At 51.1% G+C, this 22,952-nt stretch overlaps 1 protein-coding gene across 5 annotated transcripts in view; it reads right to left on the bottom strand.

Annotated features, from left to right (window-relative positions):
• The window catches only part of GOLGA1 (golgin A1), a 489,123-nt gene that overhangs the window by 14,842 nt on the left and 451,329 nt on the right, over positions 1 to 22,952 (bottom strand). For all 5 annotated transcript variants that reach the window (XM_085613776.1, XM_085613774.1, XM_085613775.1 and 2 more), the window contains one exon: positions 15,767 to 15,853. In XM_085613776.1, the coding sequence (XP_085469902.1) occupies positions 15,767 to 15,853 (87 nt within the window). The remainder of the gene's footprint in view (positions 1 to 15,766; positions 15,854 to 22,952) is intronic.

The raw sequence follows: 22,952 nt of genomic DNA on the forward strand, positions 1-22,952 counted from the left end.
CACGTGTCTGACGGGACAGATCCCCCCCACCCCTTAAGGGTACATTTGACACCCAGACAGGTCCCTGAACGGTCGCGTGACGGGTCTGCGTGTGGGTTGATATTTTTATCCGCGGTTGGTTGGCCTCTTTAGCCCAAAGGCATTCTCTGGCATGATACAATGTCTGGGCATTTTTACTCCTCACTTTGGAACCTGTCGGCTGCCCCTTCAGCTCTGCCCATGTGATGCCAAACTTCAGTGCCATGGTTTGGATCTCACAGCAGGTCTTGACTGGCTGATGAAACAGGGTTACAGAACACCTGCTGGCGACTGGTCTGGTATTGATAAGAGTCTAGCCAGGCTGATGCATGCCATCCTGAGATGTAGTAGTCACAACCCGGATCAGGGGCGTAGGGGTTACGGGTGCAGCAGGTTTTACTGTTAATTTTCCTGATAATACAACAAACATACCCTGCATGCACTGAGTCTCCTATATGTACGAGTTACTTACCTTCGGTAACGATGTATCTGGTAGAGACGATTCTAGCCGCAGATTCCTTCACGTAGAATTATCCCCAGGCGTGAGAATGGATCCGGGAACTTTTTGCCACAGCATCCCTGCGCGCCGGGGGGGGGGGGGGTGGATGGGGGGGGGGGAGGGGTGGCGACATCACGCGACTCTGCTCAGGCATCGTCCGCGTACATGACGTCAGCGAGGTCACATAAAACCCGCCCTAGCGCGCCCAAGTCAGTTTTCTTTGGAGAACTTTTCTGCACCACAACGCGGAACCACCAGATAAACTGTGGGAGCAGTATGCGAAGAGCAGAAAAATTGGAAAGAGACGGTGACTAACACCACCACCAGGGTAGTGCCAACACCGCAGACCCCAAGGGCAGGGAAAGAAGAAGAAGAAGAAGCAGAAACCTGCGCAGCCACCCTGCCCGCACATAGACAACCTCCCATCATGTGCCCCGAAGGCAAGAATAGGCATAAAAGTCATGGCACACGTAGAAAGCCCACCCCCCTCATCCTGAGCAAGGAATGGAACCAGTCCCAAGACAGACAGGGACAACAAACCTCCAAGCCACCCCAACCTAGAGGGTAACCACCCACAAGGGACAAGGGCAAGACAAGGCCAGATGACCCTTAATCAGAGGATAGCAATGGAAGGAAGTAAGGGGCGGGAGGACAGGGATAGAAAGCAATCCCCCCCAAACCTGGAGTAGCCAGAGCAGCAGAGCACCGGAACCCCATCCTCCAAAGGAGGAATGAACCGCCCCCAGACGGAGCCACCCGTCAAGAACAAGGAAGGCACTCACAGGAGACACAGCCCCCCACTGGGAGGCGAGTACCGAAGACCAACCCAAGGGTCCTCGCAGAATAGGGGAGGAAGGGCGGGCCGTGAAGGAATCTGCGGCTAGAATCTTCTCTACCAGATACATCATTACCGAAGGTAAGTATCTCGTACATCTGATAGAGACTACTAGCCGCAGATTCTTTCACGTAGAATAGATACCCTAGCAATACCCCCTGGGAAGGAGGGTCTGCGAAAGGACCCCACAAGCCAACGCAGAACAGAGGGCCCCACAGGGGACCAGATCTGTGGACCAGGTAGAACCTCGACCCTGCCAAGCCAAGGGAACCCCCACAAGCAGGACCCCACCGACCTCAAGGGGATGTAGGAGGGAAAGAAGGCTGAAGAGGTTCGTACACTCACAGCAGAGGAACCAAGGGTAAGGACAGAGGCCGAAGCACCCCACTCCCCCACAAGGCAACATAGCTTCCGCCCAATGCCAAGACAGGAAAAGCAGAAGAAAAGAAGAAGCCTAGAGGACCCAAGGAAACTAGGGAAACACCCACTCCAGATGGAGAACAGCCTGCCAGCCAGAACAGCGCCGGCAGTCAAAGCCAGAAGCAAGAAGAACAGCCCGAGGCCCCAGGAAGGCAGAGTAGGCGACACCCGGCAAGGGAGACACAGGATCATCCCAGACCTCAGGACAGGAGCAGGGAGAGGAGATGCCTGGACCACCACTACGAGTGGCCGCGCACACGACCTCAGGAAGCAAAAGCAACCTACCTAAACGCCATAGAGAACAGGCACCCGAAGGCGACCAGAATCCTCTAGCAGAGCGCAAGCCATATGGCAGCTACCACTACCCCACATAGGGTACGTTAAGTCCCAAGATATGGGAACCCTCTTTGGAAGAACTTGCGCAGCAGAGGAAAAAAACAAAAGAGCCATGGGGAAAGAAAACACCACCGCTGAAGGCTTGACAAACAGCCCAAGCAAAGCAGAAGGCCCAATGTCAGGGCCAAGTCTGCACAACAGCTCCTGCAGAACCACACACAATCAACACAAGGGCCGTCCAGCAGCCAACAATGCCAAAGTCCCAAGGAAGGACGTAAACGGCTAGAAAACACACTGCACAGTCAGAACGGACGGCCTAAGAAGGCCCAGAAGCAACCCAACTCAGAAGTCACTGAGGAGGGGACGGAGGAGGATAAGGTGGAGGAAGAGGAGGAGGAGGACGGAGCCCTGCCAAGAGCCTTTGGATGGCGGTGTCGGCCGGGGCATAGAACAACAGGCTGCCATCAAACGGAAGGTTGATTAGTCGCTCCCGAATATTCTCAGGGAATACTCCGCCCCGAAGCCAAGCATGGCGACGGAGAGCGACAGAGGAAGCCATGGTCCGGCCCAGCACCTCCGAGATGTCCAGAGCGGAGCGGAGAATAAACGCCGCAAGTTCCCGGCCATCCAACGCATTATGCCGCAAGTCCACCAGGCCAGACTCCTGGGACGCTGCAGATCCCAGAGACTCCACCGAGTCCCACAAACAGGAGGAGGCCCTAGCCAGCACACACAAGGTGTTAAGGGCCCGCAGGTCGAGGCGAACATGTCGCGTCCCCAAGAGTCCAGCCAGCGGGCCTCTCGGGCCGGCGGAGTCAACAGCGGCGGCAGGGAGGGAAAAGCAGTCCGCAAAAGGGGGCTGACGGCTGAGGGGTGAAGGGACAGGCACGCCGGGTCACGTGACGCCGGGAGGTGCCGGTGCAGGAGATGCTGAGGCACCGGATTCCCTGAGGCAGGACGCTTCCAAGCCCCCGTCAGGGAAGAAAGGAGTGAACCTTCAAAGGGAAGTAAGATTTCTCCACCACCAGAGCCCTGGTGGAGGACCTCCAATAGATGGTCCGCTGGAAAGTGAGCCACCGGATCACCCATGCGCAGGATGCCCACAGCCGTGGACACTGCGTGAGCGAAGGCCGTACCCGCCTCCGTAGGGCCCCGCGGTGGAGAAATCAGCTCCTCCGTGGGCGACGGCTGCAAACTAAGGCGGCCGTCGCCGAGGCCAAGCGGGGCAGGCAAGTGCCAGACCTGGAAGTCAGAAGGAGCCGAAGAATGAGGGACCTGCCGCTCTTCCGACAAACACCTCTACCCCAGGAAGGGCAGGGAGCCGCCCTTCGACGCTGGTGAAAAAGACACCACACGGCGACCAGTCTCCGGGGAGGATGACACCAATATGCATGCCTCCGGAGAAGGAGCGTCCGAAGACGAATCCGCGGTACGACCCCTGCACGGAGCCGTAGAATCCGCTGCCTGAGATAGGACGTCGGCACCAGCCGGCGTCGTCGGACAAGGGACCTCCAAGTCACCCCGCACCAGGGACCGGAGTGGAGACCGGAGTAGAACTGGTGCCGCACCGGCCCCGGAGTGATGCCGACCCGACCCCCGCCGAGGCAGCCACCTCTATGGGGGATCGAGACGGGCCTGGGGAGTGGCATGAAGCCCTCCGACAGCCGCGGCCCAGAATGAGGCGAAGATCGCCCGGCAACCCATGCGGCGGTCCCAGGGACGATTCAACCTCCGCCTCGCCCTCTGACGAGGCAGTCACCTGTGTGGAGGGACGAGAGGGGCCCAGAGAGGGAAGAGGGGTCTCCCCTCGGCCCGAAGCAGGACGAGGAGGGTCCACCGACCTGCGTGGCTGCGCACGGTCCAGCTGCTGCCGGCGCTGTAGCGGCGTCACCTCGGCCTTAGACAGGACAACCCTGTCAAAGGACCGAGAGGGGTTCGGGGATGCGACCCGAGCCCCGGCGACCTCCCGCGACACCACAGGGTCCCCCCGCGGGAGTTTGCGGCGAGGCAGATGCCGTGGCCTGAAGGAGGTGCTACAGAGGAGCCACACCCCAGCAGTACCACATCCTCCAAGCCTGGATCCGAACCAGTCGGCGCTGGAGCCACCGGCGGCGCCGCACAGAGCACTGCGCAGAGCCAACGCCCCAGGAGGGGAAGGAAGAGGAGACGTCAGCGAGGCCTGCAAAGCTGCCGCGTATGTCTCCATTTGGACTCTCGACGCCCCAAAACCGGGAAACGGTGGATAGGACGACGCGCGGGGCCGCATCACCCACGGAGAGTCCACGCCCCCGGGAGGCCGGAAACCAGCCCCAGGGGACAAACTGCGACACTTACCCACTGGGGAGCGACGCTCACTTGACATCCGAGAAAGGCGAGAACGACAACCACGGCCGAGTCGGAGGCCGTCCGTCAAAGCAGACCGAGGGGAGGACGTCGACATGGAGAGACGCGCCGAGAGAAGTTTCATCTGGCGCTCCCGCCGTGACTTCGGCTTCAACTGTTGGCACTGCGTACAGTCTGTGGTGCCGTGATCCTCCCCCAAACACCACATACAAATGAGGTGAGTGTCCGTCCCGGACATAAGATGCCCACAAGACGTGCAAGTCTTAAAGCCCGAAGGCATTCGCACACTGTTCCACTAAAAAATGGAAGAAAAAAGGGGACTAACAGGCCCGTAGCAAGGATCGGATCCGCGTTGCACACGGAAAGGGAAAAAACTGACGTGGGCGCGCCGGGGCTAACGTCACGTGCGCGACGACGCCTGGGCGGAGTCGCGTAATGTCGCCCAGCCCCCGGCGTGCAGGGATGCTGTGGCAAAAAGTTTCCGGATCCAGTCTCACGCCTTGGGATAATTCTACGTGAAGGAATCTGCGGCTAGTATTCTCTATCAGATCATGAAAAACACCTCTACAGCGTTCAAAACTACTGATGTGTAAACGTGAGCCACTTTTAACTGTCTCATTTGCTAATAGGTCCCACTTTTATTTCTCTGCTCAAGCTTACTTTCTGTCTCAGTCTGACCCGGGAGTGGGTATTGTTTCCTCTCCGGTCTGGGCGGCAGACACAGGCGAGCTGTTTGGCCACTCAGGCCTGGGAAGTCTGCAGCTCTTCAGCCTACATGAATCAGGACTGCCGTGTGCTGCAGCTTGTTGCCCCCTTGCCCAGCCAGCTGCAGAAAAACACTGAAGGCAAGTTCTCACCCTGGCAGACACACTCTTTCAGGTGGCACAGACAAACAATCAGGTGGTCAGACAAATAATCAGGTGGTCAGACAAATAATCAGGTGGTCAGACAAATAATCAGGTGGTCAGAAAAATAATCAGGTGGTCAGAAAAATAATCAGGTGGTCAGACAAATAAAGCACTCTCTCTGTACTGAAGTTCAGTCATCTCTGCAGCCTATGCATTCAACTAGTAGGCCGCCCTGCCAGTTTTAGTTATATTGTACTGACAAAGATGTTTTTATTAAGTTCATTATATTTTCAGACACACTGGTCTCGAAAACGTACTCAATGCCTTTTACATAGTGTCGAGCCACAACTGATATCTTGTCAGGCTAAGCATATGGCTCCACAGGCCCCCTGAAAACTTCCTCATGGTGTGTCCTAATTTGGATGGATGGATGATGGACCGCAATTGTAATACAATAGGGTCATCTTAGAAAGAGGTTTTAGGTTAGTGACCTTCCATCTCAGGAGTTTTGCATTAGTTTCAAGATATTTTTAGAACTTCTCACTGCTCCAAAGTTTGTAGTTTCAGATATTTAGCTCTTTCAATGCACTTGTTTGCTTTTACTCACAAGAAAGTGTTACACATTTTGCAGTTGAATGCCACTCATAAGTTCATTGAAACCATGGAAAGGTCACACATAACCAATCGGAAAACTTGGCTAGTATGTCTTGTTAACCTGCAGTCCGAAGAGGTGATCGCTACTGAAGAGTCGGTTGAGCAGATGTTCTTGGACCTCGGTAAAAAACCAGAGGTGAAAATAATCACCAAACTAGTATTTTCCCGAGAAGCGGTGTTAGTTGCATCTAGGGTCAGTGGATGGTGGCGTTAGAGATGGTCTTTCCTCCCTTTTCTTATACTCATCTGTTAGGTGCTTGATGAACTTCTGCATCTCATCCCAATGTGTTTTATCATATCTGGAAAGCAGGCCTCCAGCGGGTGGCCGCCCCTAGCGCTACCCTTTTCACCTTGTGATACGCTGGGGTATCATCTGGGGGTGAGGCCCTAACCTGAGTAGTGATCAATGTCAGGATCTCCTGGGAGATCCACATCATAATTGTCCCTTGGGTCGTTGGTGGGAACGGAATCGAATAGTGCATTGTAAGGGCCAGTAAAGGGCAACCTTCCCTGTAACAAAAGTGAGGGGAAGCCTCTGGTGTACAAGGACCAGTGGTAGAGGGTGTAGTAGAGAAGGAGGAGGAAGAGGAGCAGTAGGGAGGAAGATAGTGCCCCTGTCCTTGCGTATCATGTGCTTAGAGTTGGAGGGAGGCTGTAGTACCAGCACTCCCTCAAAAGTTAATTTCCACTTCCAAGACAGTGTCTCTGTGGTCTGGCAGGAAGCTTGGTGGAGATGTGTGCAGTCTGAGGATGAATAAACAGACATTTCTGTTGTGCAACAAGTTCTTCCTGGAGCTGCTGGAGGATGGGTTGCTCAGAATCATCAGACCTCGCTGTAGAATATATCTTCAGCCCTGAGAGTGCTTTTGGGGCAGATAAAATCTTTGGATCAGGCAGTCTCTTTGGAGCTGATGGCAGTTTCTGAGCAGGAGCTTGTTTTGGAGTCGGCATCAACTGGGCCCACGGCATATGCAGTATGTTTGGGCGCGACAGCAGAGAGGCATTGCCACCTGTATGTGGGAGCGTTTTCACCATGGTAGCCTTGAGTCGGTGCTGACCAAAGCCCACTGGTGGTAGAGGCCCGGAAGGCTGAGTCATTGTAGAAGGTCTTAATGCCCTGCCCTCATCGGGGAGTGCTTACCTAGACTTGAGGCCATTTGGAAGGCATGGTGAGTGTTTCAGTGTAGATCATACTCCCAATTCTGCCTCACATCTTGGTCCAGGACCCTGAAGCTGTGGAGGCAGTGGGAGCCTCCTGATCCTCTTCCCTGAGGTCAGAAGAGAACCAACCACTGGGTGGAGCAATGGCTGGTGGGATAGAATGCCCGATGGTCCGGTTTCATCACCTTCCTCGACGCCAAGCAAGGGATGTTCCCCTAAAATATTGGGTGTGTGGTCACAAGCTTGCCTCTGCATCCTCTGGTGTGCCCACTTTCTCTGGCATCGGTACTGAAGAGTCTTCTTGGAACTGAAGGTAAGGAAGGTCTTGCAAGTGATCATGTCTCATCGGGAGAGAGGCAGAGGTTAAACTCTAGGAAGAGAGGGGTACACGAGAAGAGCGCTAGGCCCGGCTGGTTAGGTAGGTCAATGGCAGGTTGGAGTCCCAGAAGCAACGCCTAGAAACAGTGGGCAGGTAGAGTTTCTTCTACCAAAACTGCAACAGCCGGTTGAGCCTGAACGAAAAGCGAGATATCTTGCCAACCTTTGAGCCCTGCTGGTACACTATTGAACCCGGTGGTACAGCTAGTTAAGGGAGGAATCTCAATAACATTGTAAATCGAAAGACTTCTTCGAGGAAAAGCAACTTGCAAATATCCGAGCTAACACTAGATGGGAGTATACAGAGCATGTGTATCCACATCAACACATGCTACTAACAGTTTTTCTTCTTGCTTTACCCAATTTTGTTTTGCAAAATGAATGAAGAACTGATAGTCTGACCGTGTGTCTTGGATCGCTCGGTAAAATCTGATGGTTCTTCTGGGGTTCAATTCTTTCCTCTGTTGTCAAGGCATATGGGAAAGAGAGAAAACTGACAGTTAGACGTGGAGAGTCACGGCGTCCAGCCTGTCCCGCCAATCTGTTTGCCGCGAGTGGGACTACAGCGCCCAGCATCACCAGCGCTAGTGCAGCGCACCAGGAGGCGCATAAAACTGCGTCCGGCGTCCCGCAGTGCGGGAGAATCACCGAGTCCAGCCTGTCCCGCCAATCTGTTTACCGCGAGTGGGACTACAGCATCCAGCAGCACCAGCGCCAGTGCAGCGCGATAGGAGGCGCATAAAACTGCGCCCGGGGCGAAGCCCGGGCCAAGAGCGGGCCCGTCCACGAGCATCGTAGTCCGGAGGAGGCTGGGCTGGCCCCCCCCCCCCTCTAACAACTGGCCCCTCATCTTATTTCAACAATCCTACATAGACTTCCAGGTATTGACTTTAATTATATTTCCCGCCTCACGTCCTGTGTGCAGTGAGACTGGTATTCATTGTTGCGGCGGAGTGATTGCTCTGACGCTTATAAAATGAGTAATCCCACAGTGATTAAGAGCAAGGGGGTCAAGGGGACTTTGGACGTCTTCATAACGACGGCAGAATCATTAGTATGCCACGAAATAGAACCAACAGAGAGGCGGATTTCTCTAGATCCCATATCTCACTCGAGGCGATCCTCAAAAGGATCACATAACCCAGCTGGTACTCCTCAAAATTTAAACCCAACTCAATCTTGCTCATCCCCATTTAACCTGGGGACAGCATCCGCCGCCTTGGACATTCCGGCCCTTGCATATGATGATTCGCCAGGATTACATATGGATATTTCTAATGGGCCTAGCATAGCCTCTAGGACTCGGACTTCCCATTTTCCTATAGAGGGTACAAAGGCTAAGCCGAAGGCATCCGTGAATCGTAAGAAGGGCGTGGGCCCATTAAAACAAAAACATAAAAAAGAGTCCCAGTGCAACACTCAGTCCAAATCTGTGGTGAGGTGCTGCTCTGTAGGCACACAGACCACGGACGCTTCAATGTCTACGCAACCCTGCCCCTTGGAGGGCGATACCGCCACCACCACTGCCGGCACGACCGCATTGGACATCGCCCTTGAACGGATCAGGGAATCTATAGACAAAAATGTTGCCTTATTGGATGGTCGCTTAAAGCTTCTGGAAGGCACATTGCTAATCTGTCTGGGTGCTTCGAGTCGTGTTCTACCCCTGTGAACCCCCAGGTGCTTAGCGAGGGACAGAGCTCTGGTAACGCTTTAGACCATCAAAATTCAGCCTTGGTTAAATTAGAGAAATTGTCGGCAATGACCTTGGTCATCGTGGACCTGCTGAGCAAAGTACAGGGCGTAGGCATAAATAACATCCTGCTTAGTCGCTCAGGGAGTACACTCAATAGTGGAGAAGCAGCCAACCCCCATATGGCAGATACCCTACAACCAGCCACACAATCCCGGGGAGTGTTGGACACAAGAGTCATCTTAATTTAAATCATAACAAAGCACTACCCCAAATAGCACCCATTGTCACCCAAAGAATGCCCAACCCAGATGTTACACCTAGGGAAAGGGTCAGGACAAATGAAGAGGGGGTGACTTTAAACTTGCCACCAGAAGCCACACCTTACACAATAATATTGGCAAATGTACCACAACTCACCTCGAAAATAATTGAATCTTGGGAGTCCTTATGTAATAAGTCCCTTGGCTGGCTTGGATCCAAAACTGGTCTAACTGATGTCCTATTCAGGGAACTTAAAATGGTAAGGAGAGTAGGATGGGTGGGGAAAAGCGATAAGAGGATCCCGGGCGACTGTATAGTCCTTTCACTTAGAACATCAAACTTAATACACAAAATTATGCGCCGACAGGGCTCCTTCCATGTGACCAATCATGGCATAAACGTACTTCCCCTGGGTTATTTCTATGCCCCCACTAACTACCCTCCTTACGTAGGGCTGCAGATGCAGCCCCCGCTTCTCCTATGAATAATATGTATTATTTTCAACCTAGCATACCTGTGCTTAATAGATTTGAGGTCCTTTCTTCCCTGGAAGACAATTATTGACTCAGCAACAGCAGCAGCAATGAGGTTCAATGTCAACCCACCGGAACACCCTTGCCATGTATAGCTCAAACTGTAAACGTCGAGCAACCCGCTATCGAGGCAAGAGACATCGCTAATAACTGCAATATCTAGAATGAAACAACCCAATCTAATATTAGCATCATTCATAGTGAAACAACAAATAGCCGTGACGGCCCCTATGTCGCCCCTCCCCCCACTAATTGTGTATCTCAGCCTGGGTCTAGAACTAAAGAAATAGAAATCCTGTTCTGGAATGTGGCAGGCCTCAAAGCTAAATTGTCTAACCCTGCCTGGATGGAATTTATCCACGAATTCGACATTATATGCACCCAAGAAACCTGGTCTGATAATACTTTACATACTAATGGCTTCAAGACATTTTCCAGAACAGCGGTTCCCTCAAGCCAGGGGAGGAATAAGGGTGGCCTTTGTATTTATGTTTCCTACAGGCTAAACGCCCACAAGATAGATCTCGTGAAGTCCAAGATCTATTATCAGGTGCTTAAAATTAATCTAGATAATAGTCATTATTTAGTCGTGATAAATTTTTATAATAATATACCAGCTGTGAATATCCAACACATTTTAATGCACCTGCAGAGAGATCTGGACAAGACTCAAAGAAGTACTGGTAAAGATTATTGTATAATCTGGGACGGGGACTTCAATTGTGGACCCTGCCCACACATCATGGGAGATGTCTGTGGTAAAGATCCTAATGATGTAAATGAATCGTCCCATTTTTTGCATTCTGCTCCCGGTGATCTATTTAATTTGTTAAAATATGCTAATAATGTGTGCTCGCCCCCAATTCCTTTTAGTAGTACTTTTAATGGTCGTGGCCGGTTTTCAGTTATAGACCACATATTGGTATCAAATAGATATGCAGACAGAATACACAATTTCAAAGTGTACCCTGTTGCTTTTAGTGATCACTACCCTATTAGTGTTCTTTTAGATCTCCCCGCCAAGGTGTTAACTAGCAAAATATTGGCAACTCACCCGCGGAAGACATTGTCATTAATAGACAAAATGGCTATACAGTCAAATGGGCAGGTGTAAATTCATTTGAATTATGTAAGCACCTTTTAACCACCTGTAAAGACGATTTCATAGTCTGCCTTGATGAAAACCCGATAAATCAGATGTTCTTCGCTCCTTTAAAAATACAACCCAGCCATACAAAATAGACTACGGGCAAAATGTAAGAAACAGGCCGACAAGAGAAGCGGTTGGTTTGATTCCAAATGTTCACAAGCCCATGCAGCCCTGATAACTGCCTTACATAAGCCCATAAAAGACCGAGGCGCTATAAAAAGGGCAAGATTAGCTTATAAAACGTCCCTTAAAGAATGCAAGTCGGCCATAAAGCTTGAATTATGGCAAAACTTAATACGAGCATCAGACCTGAAAGACACAAAAGGTTTCTGTAAGGCAGTGAATGCCCCTTTCCTTGCCTCAGGTAATTCGCCCAGCATTGAAATTACAATAGGGGAGGATAAATGGGTGACCCACTTCTTTGGCCTTTATAACAATCAGGTGGATCCCCAAAACGAGGCGGCTTTATGCATAAATTCCCCAAACTATCTTCCGATTGAAATGGATTTTGATGCCCAGGAGGTGATTTTAGCTATAAACGAAAGTGTGGGAGGTAAAGCCCTGGGTCCCGATAGCATACCAGTGGATTTATTTAAATCAAATCCACTGCTATGGGGACCCTTGTTAGCCTTGGTCTTAAAGGCCTGCTTCACCCTGGGTTTCACAGCCACCTGGACGGAGTCGATACTTGTCCCCATTTACAAGAAGGGTAATCGCGACAACCCGTCCTGCTACAGACCAATATCATTATTGGATTCTTTTGCAAAGGTGGCCGGTCGTGTTGTCTTAAACCGCCTCCAGCTTTGGGCGGAGGAAAATGGTATTATCTCCGATCTACAGTACGGCTTCCGCCAAGGTGTGGGAACCGTCGAACAGAGTCTGAATTTGAATTTATTGTTAGGAAAATATTTACAGGCCAAAAGGGGGAGCTTATTTCTGTGTTTTGTTGATTTGAGTTCAGCCTTTGACTGTGTTAACCACCAGAAGCTATGGAGCATTTTAGAGGCCATGGGTGTCGATTTACCCATTCTTAATTTTTTAAACCAGTCCTACCTAGACGCCAGGGCCCGGGTGCGCTACAGAAGGGGTGGTGAGCTCAGTCAGAGCTTACCTGTAAAGAAGGGGGTGAGACAGGGGTGCGTGTTAGCGCCCCTCCTGTTCACTCTTTATTTTAATAGCCTGGAAGTAAAATTAAATAAGGACTGTCAGGATTTACCATGCATAAATAGACGACCAATAGGAGCATTACTATACGCGGACGATGTAGTCCTATTGGCCCGTACCCCCCTTGGCCTACAAAATGTCATCTCTAGCTTTACTGCTTACATGTTAGATCTTGACCTCCGTGTAAATATAAACAAAACATTTACAATAAAATGTTGCAAGCCCAGTACTAAGTGTCGAGAATTCTTTATTGATAAAAGGAAACTCGAATTCACAGCTCACTTTTCATACCTGGGCATTGTATTTGAAAAAAGGGGTCTATGGGCTAATGCTATAGAATCCAGAAAATTACTATTTTGTAAAGCAACTGGCGCACTAATTAACTTTGCCAGGAAGTTGGGTTGGCGCCCAATCGCGGATCTATTAACAATTCACAAAACTAAATGCATACCCGTTGCCATGTATGGAGCAGGCGTATGGGGTTATGCTAACGTCGAGTGCCTGCAGCTAGTTGAAAATAGGTTCTTAAGATATCTTCTAGCGGTCCCGAGTAGTACAGCCGTATTCATATGCCATGCTGAGCTGGGTTTGCCCTATCTTTTGGACTTGATTAAATTGCAGCCTATCCTGCTGTGGCACAAGGCTTGGACAGGTATTTCAACTGGCTTGAGTAGGGACCTGATCAACGATTGCCTGTCCCTTGACGGGGCAGACCGCATCCCCTGGTTGACCTACGTAAAAAATTTCCTAGAGAATTTAGGACACCCCGAGTATTTCTCTAACCCTGACAGTATGAATAATGTTACTAGAAACAATCTAAAATCATTATGTTTGGACTATTTGGAGTTCATTAATTTAGTTAGTAATATTGCAAAACTGTCAGTGAGAGCACACCAACTACTCTTGATTCCACCAGGAATACAACCATACCTATTAAATACTGTAGGAGCTTACGACAGGTTATTGACCCGCTTACGCCTCGGCATTTTCCACATCAGGGCCACCTTTCCAAAGCTCAACGATTGGTCTCGCACTTTATGTTTATGCCCGTGTGATAACATCTCTGTACAGTCGACAATTCATGTTATGTTTTTTTGTAAATTTTACTCCATGCCCAGGAAAAAATAGATTTTACCTATTCTAATGAGGTATGGCCTGAGACAATGTCGACCCGCCCTTCTAAAGCTGCAATATTTGAATGACGGACCCGTGAGTGAACATATTGCCAAATATCTGAAAGGGGTGGTTAGACACCGGATGATAATGGATGGTCCCCCTCTTTTTTAAATTGTCTGAGTTTCTTTTTAAAACACCTTTTAACTTAAATCATATTGATGAAATGTACGTTTTTTTACTATGTACTGTGCTTTTATGGTTTAATATCTTTTTTAAATCGAATAACGCATATTCTCATTCTGACAGTTAGATCATATGAGAAGAACGAGATTCTGACACCAGAACATTGGCTTTCCTAGTTAGTTTTTTATCTACTGTGATTGAATAATATGGTGTGGATGACAAAAGCACTTGCAAATCCCCCTCTCCTAACTGCTTTCATTATAACTACAAACACATTGTTTAGTGTTAGATGTTTCGCACAGCACAAATGCGCATGGACGAAGGGAGATTCTATAAGGGTTGCCAGTGGTCGAGTCTTAAGTAAGAATAACAAAAAGAGTGGTAAAAAATACCTCTACAATTTTCAGGGTTTTGATCATTATCGCCAACTTAAACAACTCTTGCTGAGATAGCAGCCAAGTAGCTCTTTACTGAGCCAATGTGCACACCCTTGGAGACAAGAGTGATTGCTTATTACATAATAGAGAGATGTCTGCACCAATGGATTGACTGAGCAATCTCAACATCAATTGAACAAACCCCTATCTGGGGGATTATATCTGTTTTGTGAAGGTTGGTGCAGCCACCAGTACAACATCCTGGGGAAGAAAAGGTAAGGAGTACAACGCTAGTTTTATTTTATGGAGTTCCTGATATGAAGGCTCAAATGTAGATTGGATGAAAGATTGTCTTGGAAGGAAACGCAAAATGGAGGTTGAATAAATACTCCCTGTTTAAAGTCAATTCAAATTTTACTTTATAATTGAAAATACCACTAAGTAGAAGGGTAGCCATTTCTTGTTCATATGGCACACAAAGTGATCCACTTCTGTAAATCTCCTCACCAGGAAGGTAGCCTGGACCAAAATCAGCAAGATCGATTTGCGATTTGTTGTAACATGTCACTGCAGTTTCTTCACGGGTTTTTTGACTTTTCTGTGCTATAGCTTTCACTGACTGCAGTAAAGCATGTTTAGTCTTCCAAGGGATCTTTCTTGGGAATAGGAAAATCGCCATCAAAACATGTTTACTCCTTTAGTGTTTAAAAATACTGGTGTAATATCTCTCTAAGAACGTTCATCTGGGAAGTGTATCTATGTCTCACTTTCATTTTTCTCGTCCCTTGGGAGATGCAGGATCAGCAATTCTCTTTATTGCCTCTTTCAAGAGAAGATCATCAAATAGGTAGGAGACATCTTAGAATCCAGAATCGGCAACGCAGATGCCAGAGGGTGATTCAGTGTGGCCAATACTGAGCTTGACACCACCGGCACAAAAGCAGCTTAACTCTTTGATTTCTCTAAAGTCATCCTTGCTGGTGCTGCATGTGATGGCAGGGATGTGGGCATCACCTCAAATCTAGCTAGCACAAGTGGAAGTAGTAGAAGCTTCCGAAGGCATGCTATAGAGTGCTGACCTTTAAGGATTGAGATTAGCAAGCATAGCCTATTGGACGGCCTGGGAATGTGTTCCAGGAGAAGAGAGGCTTAAATGGGGCTACATCATCTCCAAATTTAATCACCACTTCCAATGAGGAATCAGAGTGTTGTTTCTTAAACCTGTTCCTCTATCTCTCATACTGAGTGTGGTGGGAAGATAACAGGATCTTTTACTCTTTTTATACTGCAGTTTTTCAGTGAGGGGAGCAAGGTCTCTTTGAAGAAAGGGTCTTCCGGATCAATCTATATTTCTACTTGGACCGGCAACCAGTCCTTTTGTGAATTAATGGATAATTTAAGCATCTTTTCCCGTATATTGTTATGCTGCATTAAGGAGCACAACTTCGGTTTGCTGCCTTAATACCACAGACACTCAATGCATGTCTGTAACAAACATCTGCTAGCAACCATTCCCACAGGGTTTAAACTTTGATGAGTTTGGGAAAGCCATTCCTCCTAAAATATACACTTAACAAAAATTAATCGGGTAAAGTAGGCATTCCGGATCACTCAACTGGAGATATAAAGTGTAACCTCAAACTGGTTGCATTTTCACAATTTTTTGAAACATTTTCAAAAACAAATTCTGAATGCCGGCCATAAGGCTCATTTGAGAAATATACAGGAAGGAGTACACATTACAGGAAGTAACTTCAGCATAGAGCAATAGGTCAAAATAAACAAAAAACTTACCTTATATTCTAAGGTTTCTTTGAGCATATTTTCCTCCTCACGGGTAAAATTAAGTAGCACAGATACTGCTTTAATAAGATGAAATGCCTAAAAGATGAACAAAATCACATATCTATTCGATTATCTGTGTAAAAATTACAGAACAGCGTACTGCTAAAAAAAAGTACTAAATTGCTAACATCTGTACAGCACATTGTTTGTTCCACATCTGGAAACAAAAATATAGCACAACTCTCATAAGGCCTAAATATTATAACTGCTTTGCCTGAACCCAGGATGTGTTCTGGCCACTGAGTTGCACACGCCTCTGCTTGATCCCTCTTTATGTTAAAGCAATCTTTGGCTGGGGATGCTCTCTATGTGAACTGATGTTTCCGAGTAAGAGCAGCCCTGCCAGGTAGCCTTAAGACATCAATGAACAAGTTACTTACCTTTAGTAAAACTTTTTCTGTAGAGACTATCTAATTGCAGATCTCTTAACTTTATTCCCCAGGCAACAGACTGATTCGGAAACGTCTGAGGATCTCTGCATGCTGCTTGATGGCGTAGTGCGGCACTGCATTGATACCGTTGCTCTCTGGAAATCATGTGTGGGGTCCTGCACACTAACGTCCGTTGCTTTTCAGCCTGTCCATGCCTACAGACTCGGATCCCCAACAACACATTGGCTTTGATCAGTGTGCAGATTCCTAGACTTGGGATCCTATTAATGGGAAGAGCCCAATTTACCGAATAGGAGGGTTCAGTGAGGAATAGGAGGTTAGATAGAGCCTTTACCAGAAAGAGTTATCAATGGTAAGTAACTTATTCTTCTGACAGACTACTAATCCCAGATTTCCCACCTTTTGAATAGATTCCAGAGCAGTACCTATCAAGAGGTGGGTCTGTGAATTTGTTCAAACCACGAAATCCTGTAGGACCAAGTGAGTGAACTACCCTTCTTGGCAAACCTGGCTGTCCAGACAGAAGTGGTACATGAACGTATGGATCAACACACACTTAGCTGCCTGGCAGAGCAGATGCCCATGACAGGAACCCTGCCTCCCAATGCAGTGGCAGCAGTTTTGACCTTGGTTGAATTGGCTCGCAGACCAGCTGCTTTTTGGGCAATGCGTTGCAGATCTTGATGCAGAGTACAATTAATGGGAGATAGTCTTCTGCATGGCTTTGCCTTTTTCATCCCAGTAGACCCCATTAAAGCTAATCATCCACCCAGTGTTCTTTGGTATGATAGATGTAAAAGCTCAGCGCTCGTTTAGGGTCCAAGCGATGGAGTCGCTCCACCTCCTTAGAGGGGTGAGGTGGAGCATAAAACAATCTCTGGGTGATGGTCTGATCGACGTGAAACTGCATCAACTTCTGGTAGGAAGGATGCTCGCATCCGCAGAACCAGTTTGTCCAGAAAGAAGGTGGTGTATGGCAGGTTAATGCAGACAAACTGGAGCTCCCTTCTTCACGAAGGTGATAGTAACAAGGAACACTATTGAGGGCGTGGAGCCATAATGGACAGCAGTGCAACGGCTAAAAGGGAGTGCATACCAAATATGTAAGGACAAAGGTAAGATTCCACTGAGGCATGGGCGCTAGGTGGCGCCAGACCAAGATGGCCGCACCGCTGTGAGGCTCTGGCTGCCTGGCCCAGTAATCCTTCATTAATCTGCACTTTCGCGCGTTCCCCGTGTAGTCTGCTGCCTGGATTGTTGGGCGGAGAGCGGCGACTGACATCGGTGAAAGTTTCAGCCCGCTCCGGGTCGAGACGGAGGCGCGGCGACCTCGACAAGCTGTCGGGGAGGTCGACTGCGGACGGCGCTGGAGCTCTGGGGCGGACACTGCCGTTAGGCGAGCTCGGCGCGGCCACGAGGCAGGAGGCCGCGGACCGCTAGCGGAGCTGCTGAGAGTGGAGCGCGGGGCCGCTTGGGGCTCAGCTTGATGCTGCGGCTGAGTCGCGCCTGAAAACGTTGCACCATTGCTGGGAGACACTGCTTGAGCCGCGGAGAGCGCCACTGAACTCAGCTGCCCTACTTTGACGGGCGCCCTGATACGTCCGTGCCTCCCGTGCTGACGGGCTGATCGCCAGAGCGGCGGCAGGGGCTGTTGGCGGTGGTGCGAAGCGGAGGCGGAGCTCGCGTCCTCGCTTCAGGCTGTGGGGGCCGATTGCCTCTGTGGGGCCCACCCTGCGCATCTCGGCGCTGGGGACGACGGAACACCCATCCTGTGACCCTGGCTGGCTGGGTACGGCACCTCCCTGCCCACGGATGAGACACTGCTGCCCGTGCTAAGGCCGGAGTTGGACTGAAGGCGCGCTGTGGGACCCCTCACCTGGACGGCCGCTGCACGGATCTGGCCCGGGGGGGTCCATTGTGGCGCTGCTGGCTGCGCTGTGGGCCTATCAGAGACCATCTTACGGACTGCTTGAGCTCCTCGGCTGCCCCCTCGCCCTGTGTGAACTGGCGGGGGAGATTGCGGAACGAAGCGGGGACAGCTGGACCTTCGCCTTCCGGGAAGAGGCCCGTGGGGCTGGATCGGCAGTGAGTGAGGAGCTTGCCCCGGGGCTCGCCAACTGGTGGCGGAGAGCTGCCCCGTTTTCCCCCCCACTTGGATATTGGCGTGCTTGTTTCCTCTTGGTGGAGGGGGGCCCTTCGAGGTGTGGCACGAGGCCGTGCAGGCGGGGGCACTGGGATCGCAGCTGCCGGCTGTAGTCTCGGAGCGAACGGACCCACTGGTAACGCGTGGACGCCCCCGCCGTATAAAGTGCCATTGCAGACCACGCTGGGCCTGCCGAGATGGGGAAATCGGATGGGCGACAGCAGAGGCTCCACTTTGAGTCCAAGAAGACAGGAACTCGCTCGGGGACGGAGGAGCCCCCCGGGCAGGAGCGGGAATCGCCACCCCGTTTCGGTGGCGAGCCCACAAAATGAGGTCAAGGAAATGCTGCAGATGCTCCAGCAGAGTGTCAACGGGCTGTCGGGGAAGATGGACACCATGAACACCAGGCTCGACTTTCTCATTCTGAAGGTGGATAAGCATGAGGAACAGCTGAAGGAGATGGAGCAGCGAATTTCAGACAATGAGGATCGCACGGGCACCATGGATAAGCAGCTGGCGCAGATGGATCGCCTCCTGAAGGTAATAGCGGCGAAGAACGAAGATTTGGAGGCCCGCAGCCGCAGGAATAACATTCGCCTCACGGGGATTCCGGAGAGTACCAATATCGGACGGATGGAGGATTACGTTGAGAGACTTCTCCTAAAGACCTTTGGGGCTGAAGCATTCTCGTCTCATCTGATAGTGGAGCTGGCCCACAGATCGCTGGGGCCTCGGCCGCCGCCGGGAGGTCCGCCTCGACCTATCGTGGCACGCATCTTTAACTATAGAGACCGGGATGTGGCCTTGCGGCGGGCAAGAGAACAGCAAAATTTGCAGTTTGAGGGTGCAGCGTTCTCCATATTCCCGGATTTCACGGTGACTGTGCAGGAGGCGAGACGCAAATTTGTGGCTGTTAAGCAAAAACTGCGCGCGGCCGGCGTGGAATACGCCCTTCTGTATCCAGCGAAATTGCGCCTCCGGCATCAGGGTCGCACGGTCCTGTGTGTGACCCCACAACAAGCGGAAGAGTTCCTTAAGGCGCTGCGACGTCGCTCGCCTGACCGGTCGATGGGAGACGGGGGGCCGTGACCCTCTTCGCCTGCCCTTGCGGAGTGGGGGGGGGAATGAGCATCTCCGGACCCGGACATTGGCTTGGACTTCGCAGCTGGACTGACTGTACCATGGCGGCTGGAGGTGAGAGATTTATTCTGGGGTGGCAGTGCGAACTACTAAACGTGTGCTGCATGGAATTGTCTCTCTTGAGATGAAGCGGCCTGGGGGGATGTATAAGGCAGGATTACACCTGATCCTGGCAATGGTTGAACCCGTAGCGCACCCCTGCTTGTGAATTTGCTGAGTAAGTGGATACGTGCGAATCTTGATGTATAGCCAGGCTCCCTCCCAATGCTCCCTCTCTAGGCTCCTGCCTACTGGGAGGTAGTCGACCACCAAGGGAGAGAGGGGCACGGGAGGGTTCTCTGGGTCCACAAGTGCCCCCATCATGGGAAGTCCCCCACGGGGTAGAAATGTTATTGTATTTCTGTTGACCCGCCTGTTGAGGTCGCTAGTGGGACGGGTGGGGAAGGGTTGTAGGGATACCGGCACGTTTGGGGTGCTGTTGTGGGTGGGACTGGGCGCAGCAGTGGGTTGGTTGGGGTTTTTCGGGGGTGGGTGGAGGGGACGGGAGGCATCGCCACTCGATTTGGCAACTACGAACGTGGGAGGTCATCATACTTCGGGCACACATTCACATAGAGGGAGGAAGGCACTGGAAGGGTGGATAACACACAGTCATTCGCTGGGTATGGCTTATACGGTACGCACGCACAACCTGCTCTAAACCAAATTGAAACTCCTGTCCTGGAATGTTCGAGGGCTAGGGGACCCCCGTAAGTGGCGTCAGATCCTCGCATACCTTGATAGGCATCATATCAGTATAGCGCTCCTCCAGGAAACACACATGGCCCCCGGGGAGGACCCGACGTTTGGGTGTAAGTGGGCTTCTGTACGAGTATTTTCGTCCTTTTCTACGTATGCCAGAGGCACCGTTATCCTTGTGAAGCGGGGTACTCCGTTTGTATGTGCAGGACAGAAAAGGAGTAGGGATGGGAGGAGTTGTATGCTGTGGGGCAAGCTGGGCACGCAGGCTCTTGTGCTTGTAAATTGCTACGGGCCGAATGTTGATAACCCAGATTTCCTGCACTCCCTCTGGGGACAGATAGCGGGGGTAGGAGCCACACACGTCTTATGGGCTGGGGACTTTAACACAGTCAGTGACCCCCGGGCGGATAGATCAGAGGCACTCCCGCACCACTACACCCGTAATCAGGCGGCGATGGCCGGGCTCCTCACGCATGAGGGGCTTACTGACCTTTGGCGATATACGCACCCAACCGACAGAGAGGGTACATACTATTCGACGGGACAGGCGACCTGGTCACGGCTGGATTATTGGCTGGGGTCTCGGGGGTTATGCCACTGGGTCTGCGCGGTGGAGCACCTTGCCCGCACTTTCTCTGATAATTCGCCTGTGTGCCTCACGCTTGAGATACCGAACCCTATTGCCACTCCTCGCAGCTGGAGGCTGGTCCCGGGGGCCCTTCTGGACGAAGTGTTTAAAAAGGAACTAGAGTAAGAGATTGTGGATTTCCTTGCCCGCAATAGGGGGTTGGTGGCGTGGGTGGGTACGGTGTGGGAGGCCTTGAAGGTCACCATTCGGGGCACCTGCATGGCGAAAAGCTATGGTGTTTTGCGGGACTTGCGCCGGCACCTTTGCCTGCTCGAGGGCCAACTAAAGGTACTTGAGGGGGATTTGTGGCGCGGAGACTCTGGCGATGGGAGGGCTAAAATGCGAGACATCATCACCGACTACACCTCCACGGCAGAGCGGGAAGTCCGGTTTCGGGGGAAAATATATTACTGCCCGACGCTATGGCGAGGGCGGCAGGCCGGGGCGCGCTCTGGCTCGCGACATTAGTAAACCACGGTACACGAACTACGTGCTTGAAATCGAGGATGCCAATGGGGATAGACACAGGGATGGCTTAGAGATTCTGAATACCTTCACCGGCTTCTACGAATCACTATATTCCTCTAAAGGGGTAAACTCTAATGACTTTGCTGCCTTCTTTGGCGACATCACATTGGGATATCTAAGTGGGCGGCAAAGGGAGTTCCTTGCTACCCCGTTTACACTTGAGGAGATTCGGGACGCTATTGCCCAGCTGCCAGCGGGGAAGGCGCCCGGATCCGACGGCCTGCCGGCTGACTTCTATAAGTTATATGCGGAACACCTCGCGCCAGTGCTGTTGGAGGTCTACTCAGAGGCGCTGGAAGCGCAGGTATTGCCTGCCACGATGAGGGAAGCCCTTATTATCTCCCTGTTGAAACCTGGGAAACCCTCCGATAAGTGTGATTCCTATAGGCCTCTCTCGTTAATCAACGTGGATATCAAAATTTTTACTAAAATGATAGCTAACAGATTAGATCTCCTCATGGATAAGCTGGTGTTGCCAGACCAGGCGGGATTTATCCCTGGGAGAGCGACGTCTCATAATTTGCGCACTCTCTTCTCCATCATGCATCAGGTGGCCCCGCACCTCCCGTTGGCCGCTGTCTTCTTGGACGCCACTAAGGCGTTTGACTCTATCGAGTGGGAATATCTTCATGCGGTCTTGTGCAACATGGGGTTCCCGGTAGGCTTCTCGGCTATGATAAGGCTGCTATACACTGCACCAGTGGCTAGGGTGATGGTAAATGGCCACACCTCTGCTGCCGAGGCACTTTCCCGGGGTACCAGACAGGGGTGCCCGTTAACGCCTCTATTATTCGCGTTGGCAGTGGAACCCTTGGCGGCTCGGGTGCGGCAATATCACCGGGAAAAGGCGCTTATCTGCCCTTTACGCCCTATCCTTATCTCGCTTTACGCGGACATCACCCTTTATGTCAAGGATCCGGAGACGAATTTGAATCCATTATTGAGGGAGTTTGTGCGTTTCGGGGGGCTCTCGGGTATCCACATTAATTGGGCTAAATTCCAGATATTCCTGTGTTCAGTGTCGCGTTTTCAGGCTGACTTTCCGTTGGAGTGGTGCGCCTCTACGGTGCGGTATCTGGGGGTGCATGTATCGGCGGACCATGAGGAACTCATGAGAGACAACTATGGGCGAGCGCTTGATGCACTGAAAGACTATCACACGATGGATAGCCCTGCCGCTGTCCCTTGCAGACAGAGCGTCTCTGATAAAAATGGTTGTTCTCCCGAAAATGCTTTACTATTTCATGAATATTCCCTATCATCCGGGCAGAGTGTTCTTCGCTGCCCTGCGCACTGAGCTCTTGCGGCTGGTGTGGGGAGGGAAGCAGGCCCGTATTAGGTGGGATGTGCTTGCTCGACCGTACGCGGCAGGGGGCTTGGATCTGCCAAATTTTGAACTGTATTATCAGTGCGCCCAGGCCCATTATGCGCACTACTGGACGAGCGGCCCGCGGTACACGGCGCATGTTGCTACGGAGCATTGGTTTGCTGATCCCGTGCCGTTGGGTGGGGCATTGTGGAGGCCCACCTCCCGCCGAGAACGCAGTCCCGATACTGTGGAGT

The sequence above is a fragment of the Triturus cristatus genome, chromosome 1_2 (assembly GCF_964204655.1).
Source record: "Triturus cristatus chromosome 1_2, aTriCri1.1, whole genome shotgun sequence".
NCBI classification, from domain to species: domain Eukaryota; kingdom Metazoa; phylum Chordata; class Amphibia; order Caudata; family Salamandridae; genus Triturus; species Triturus cristatus.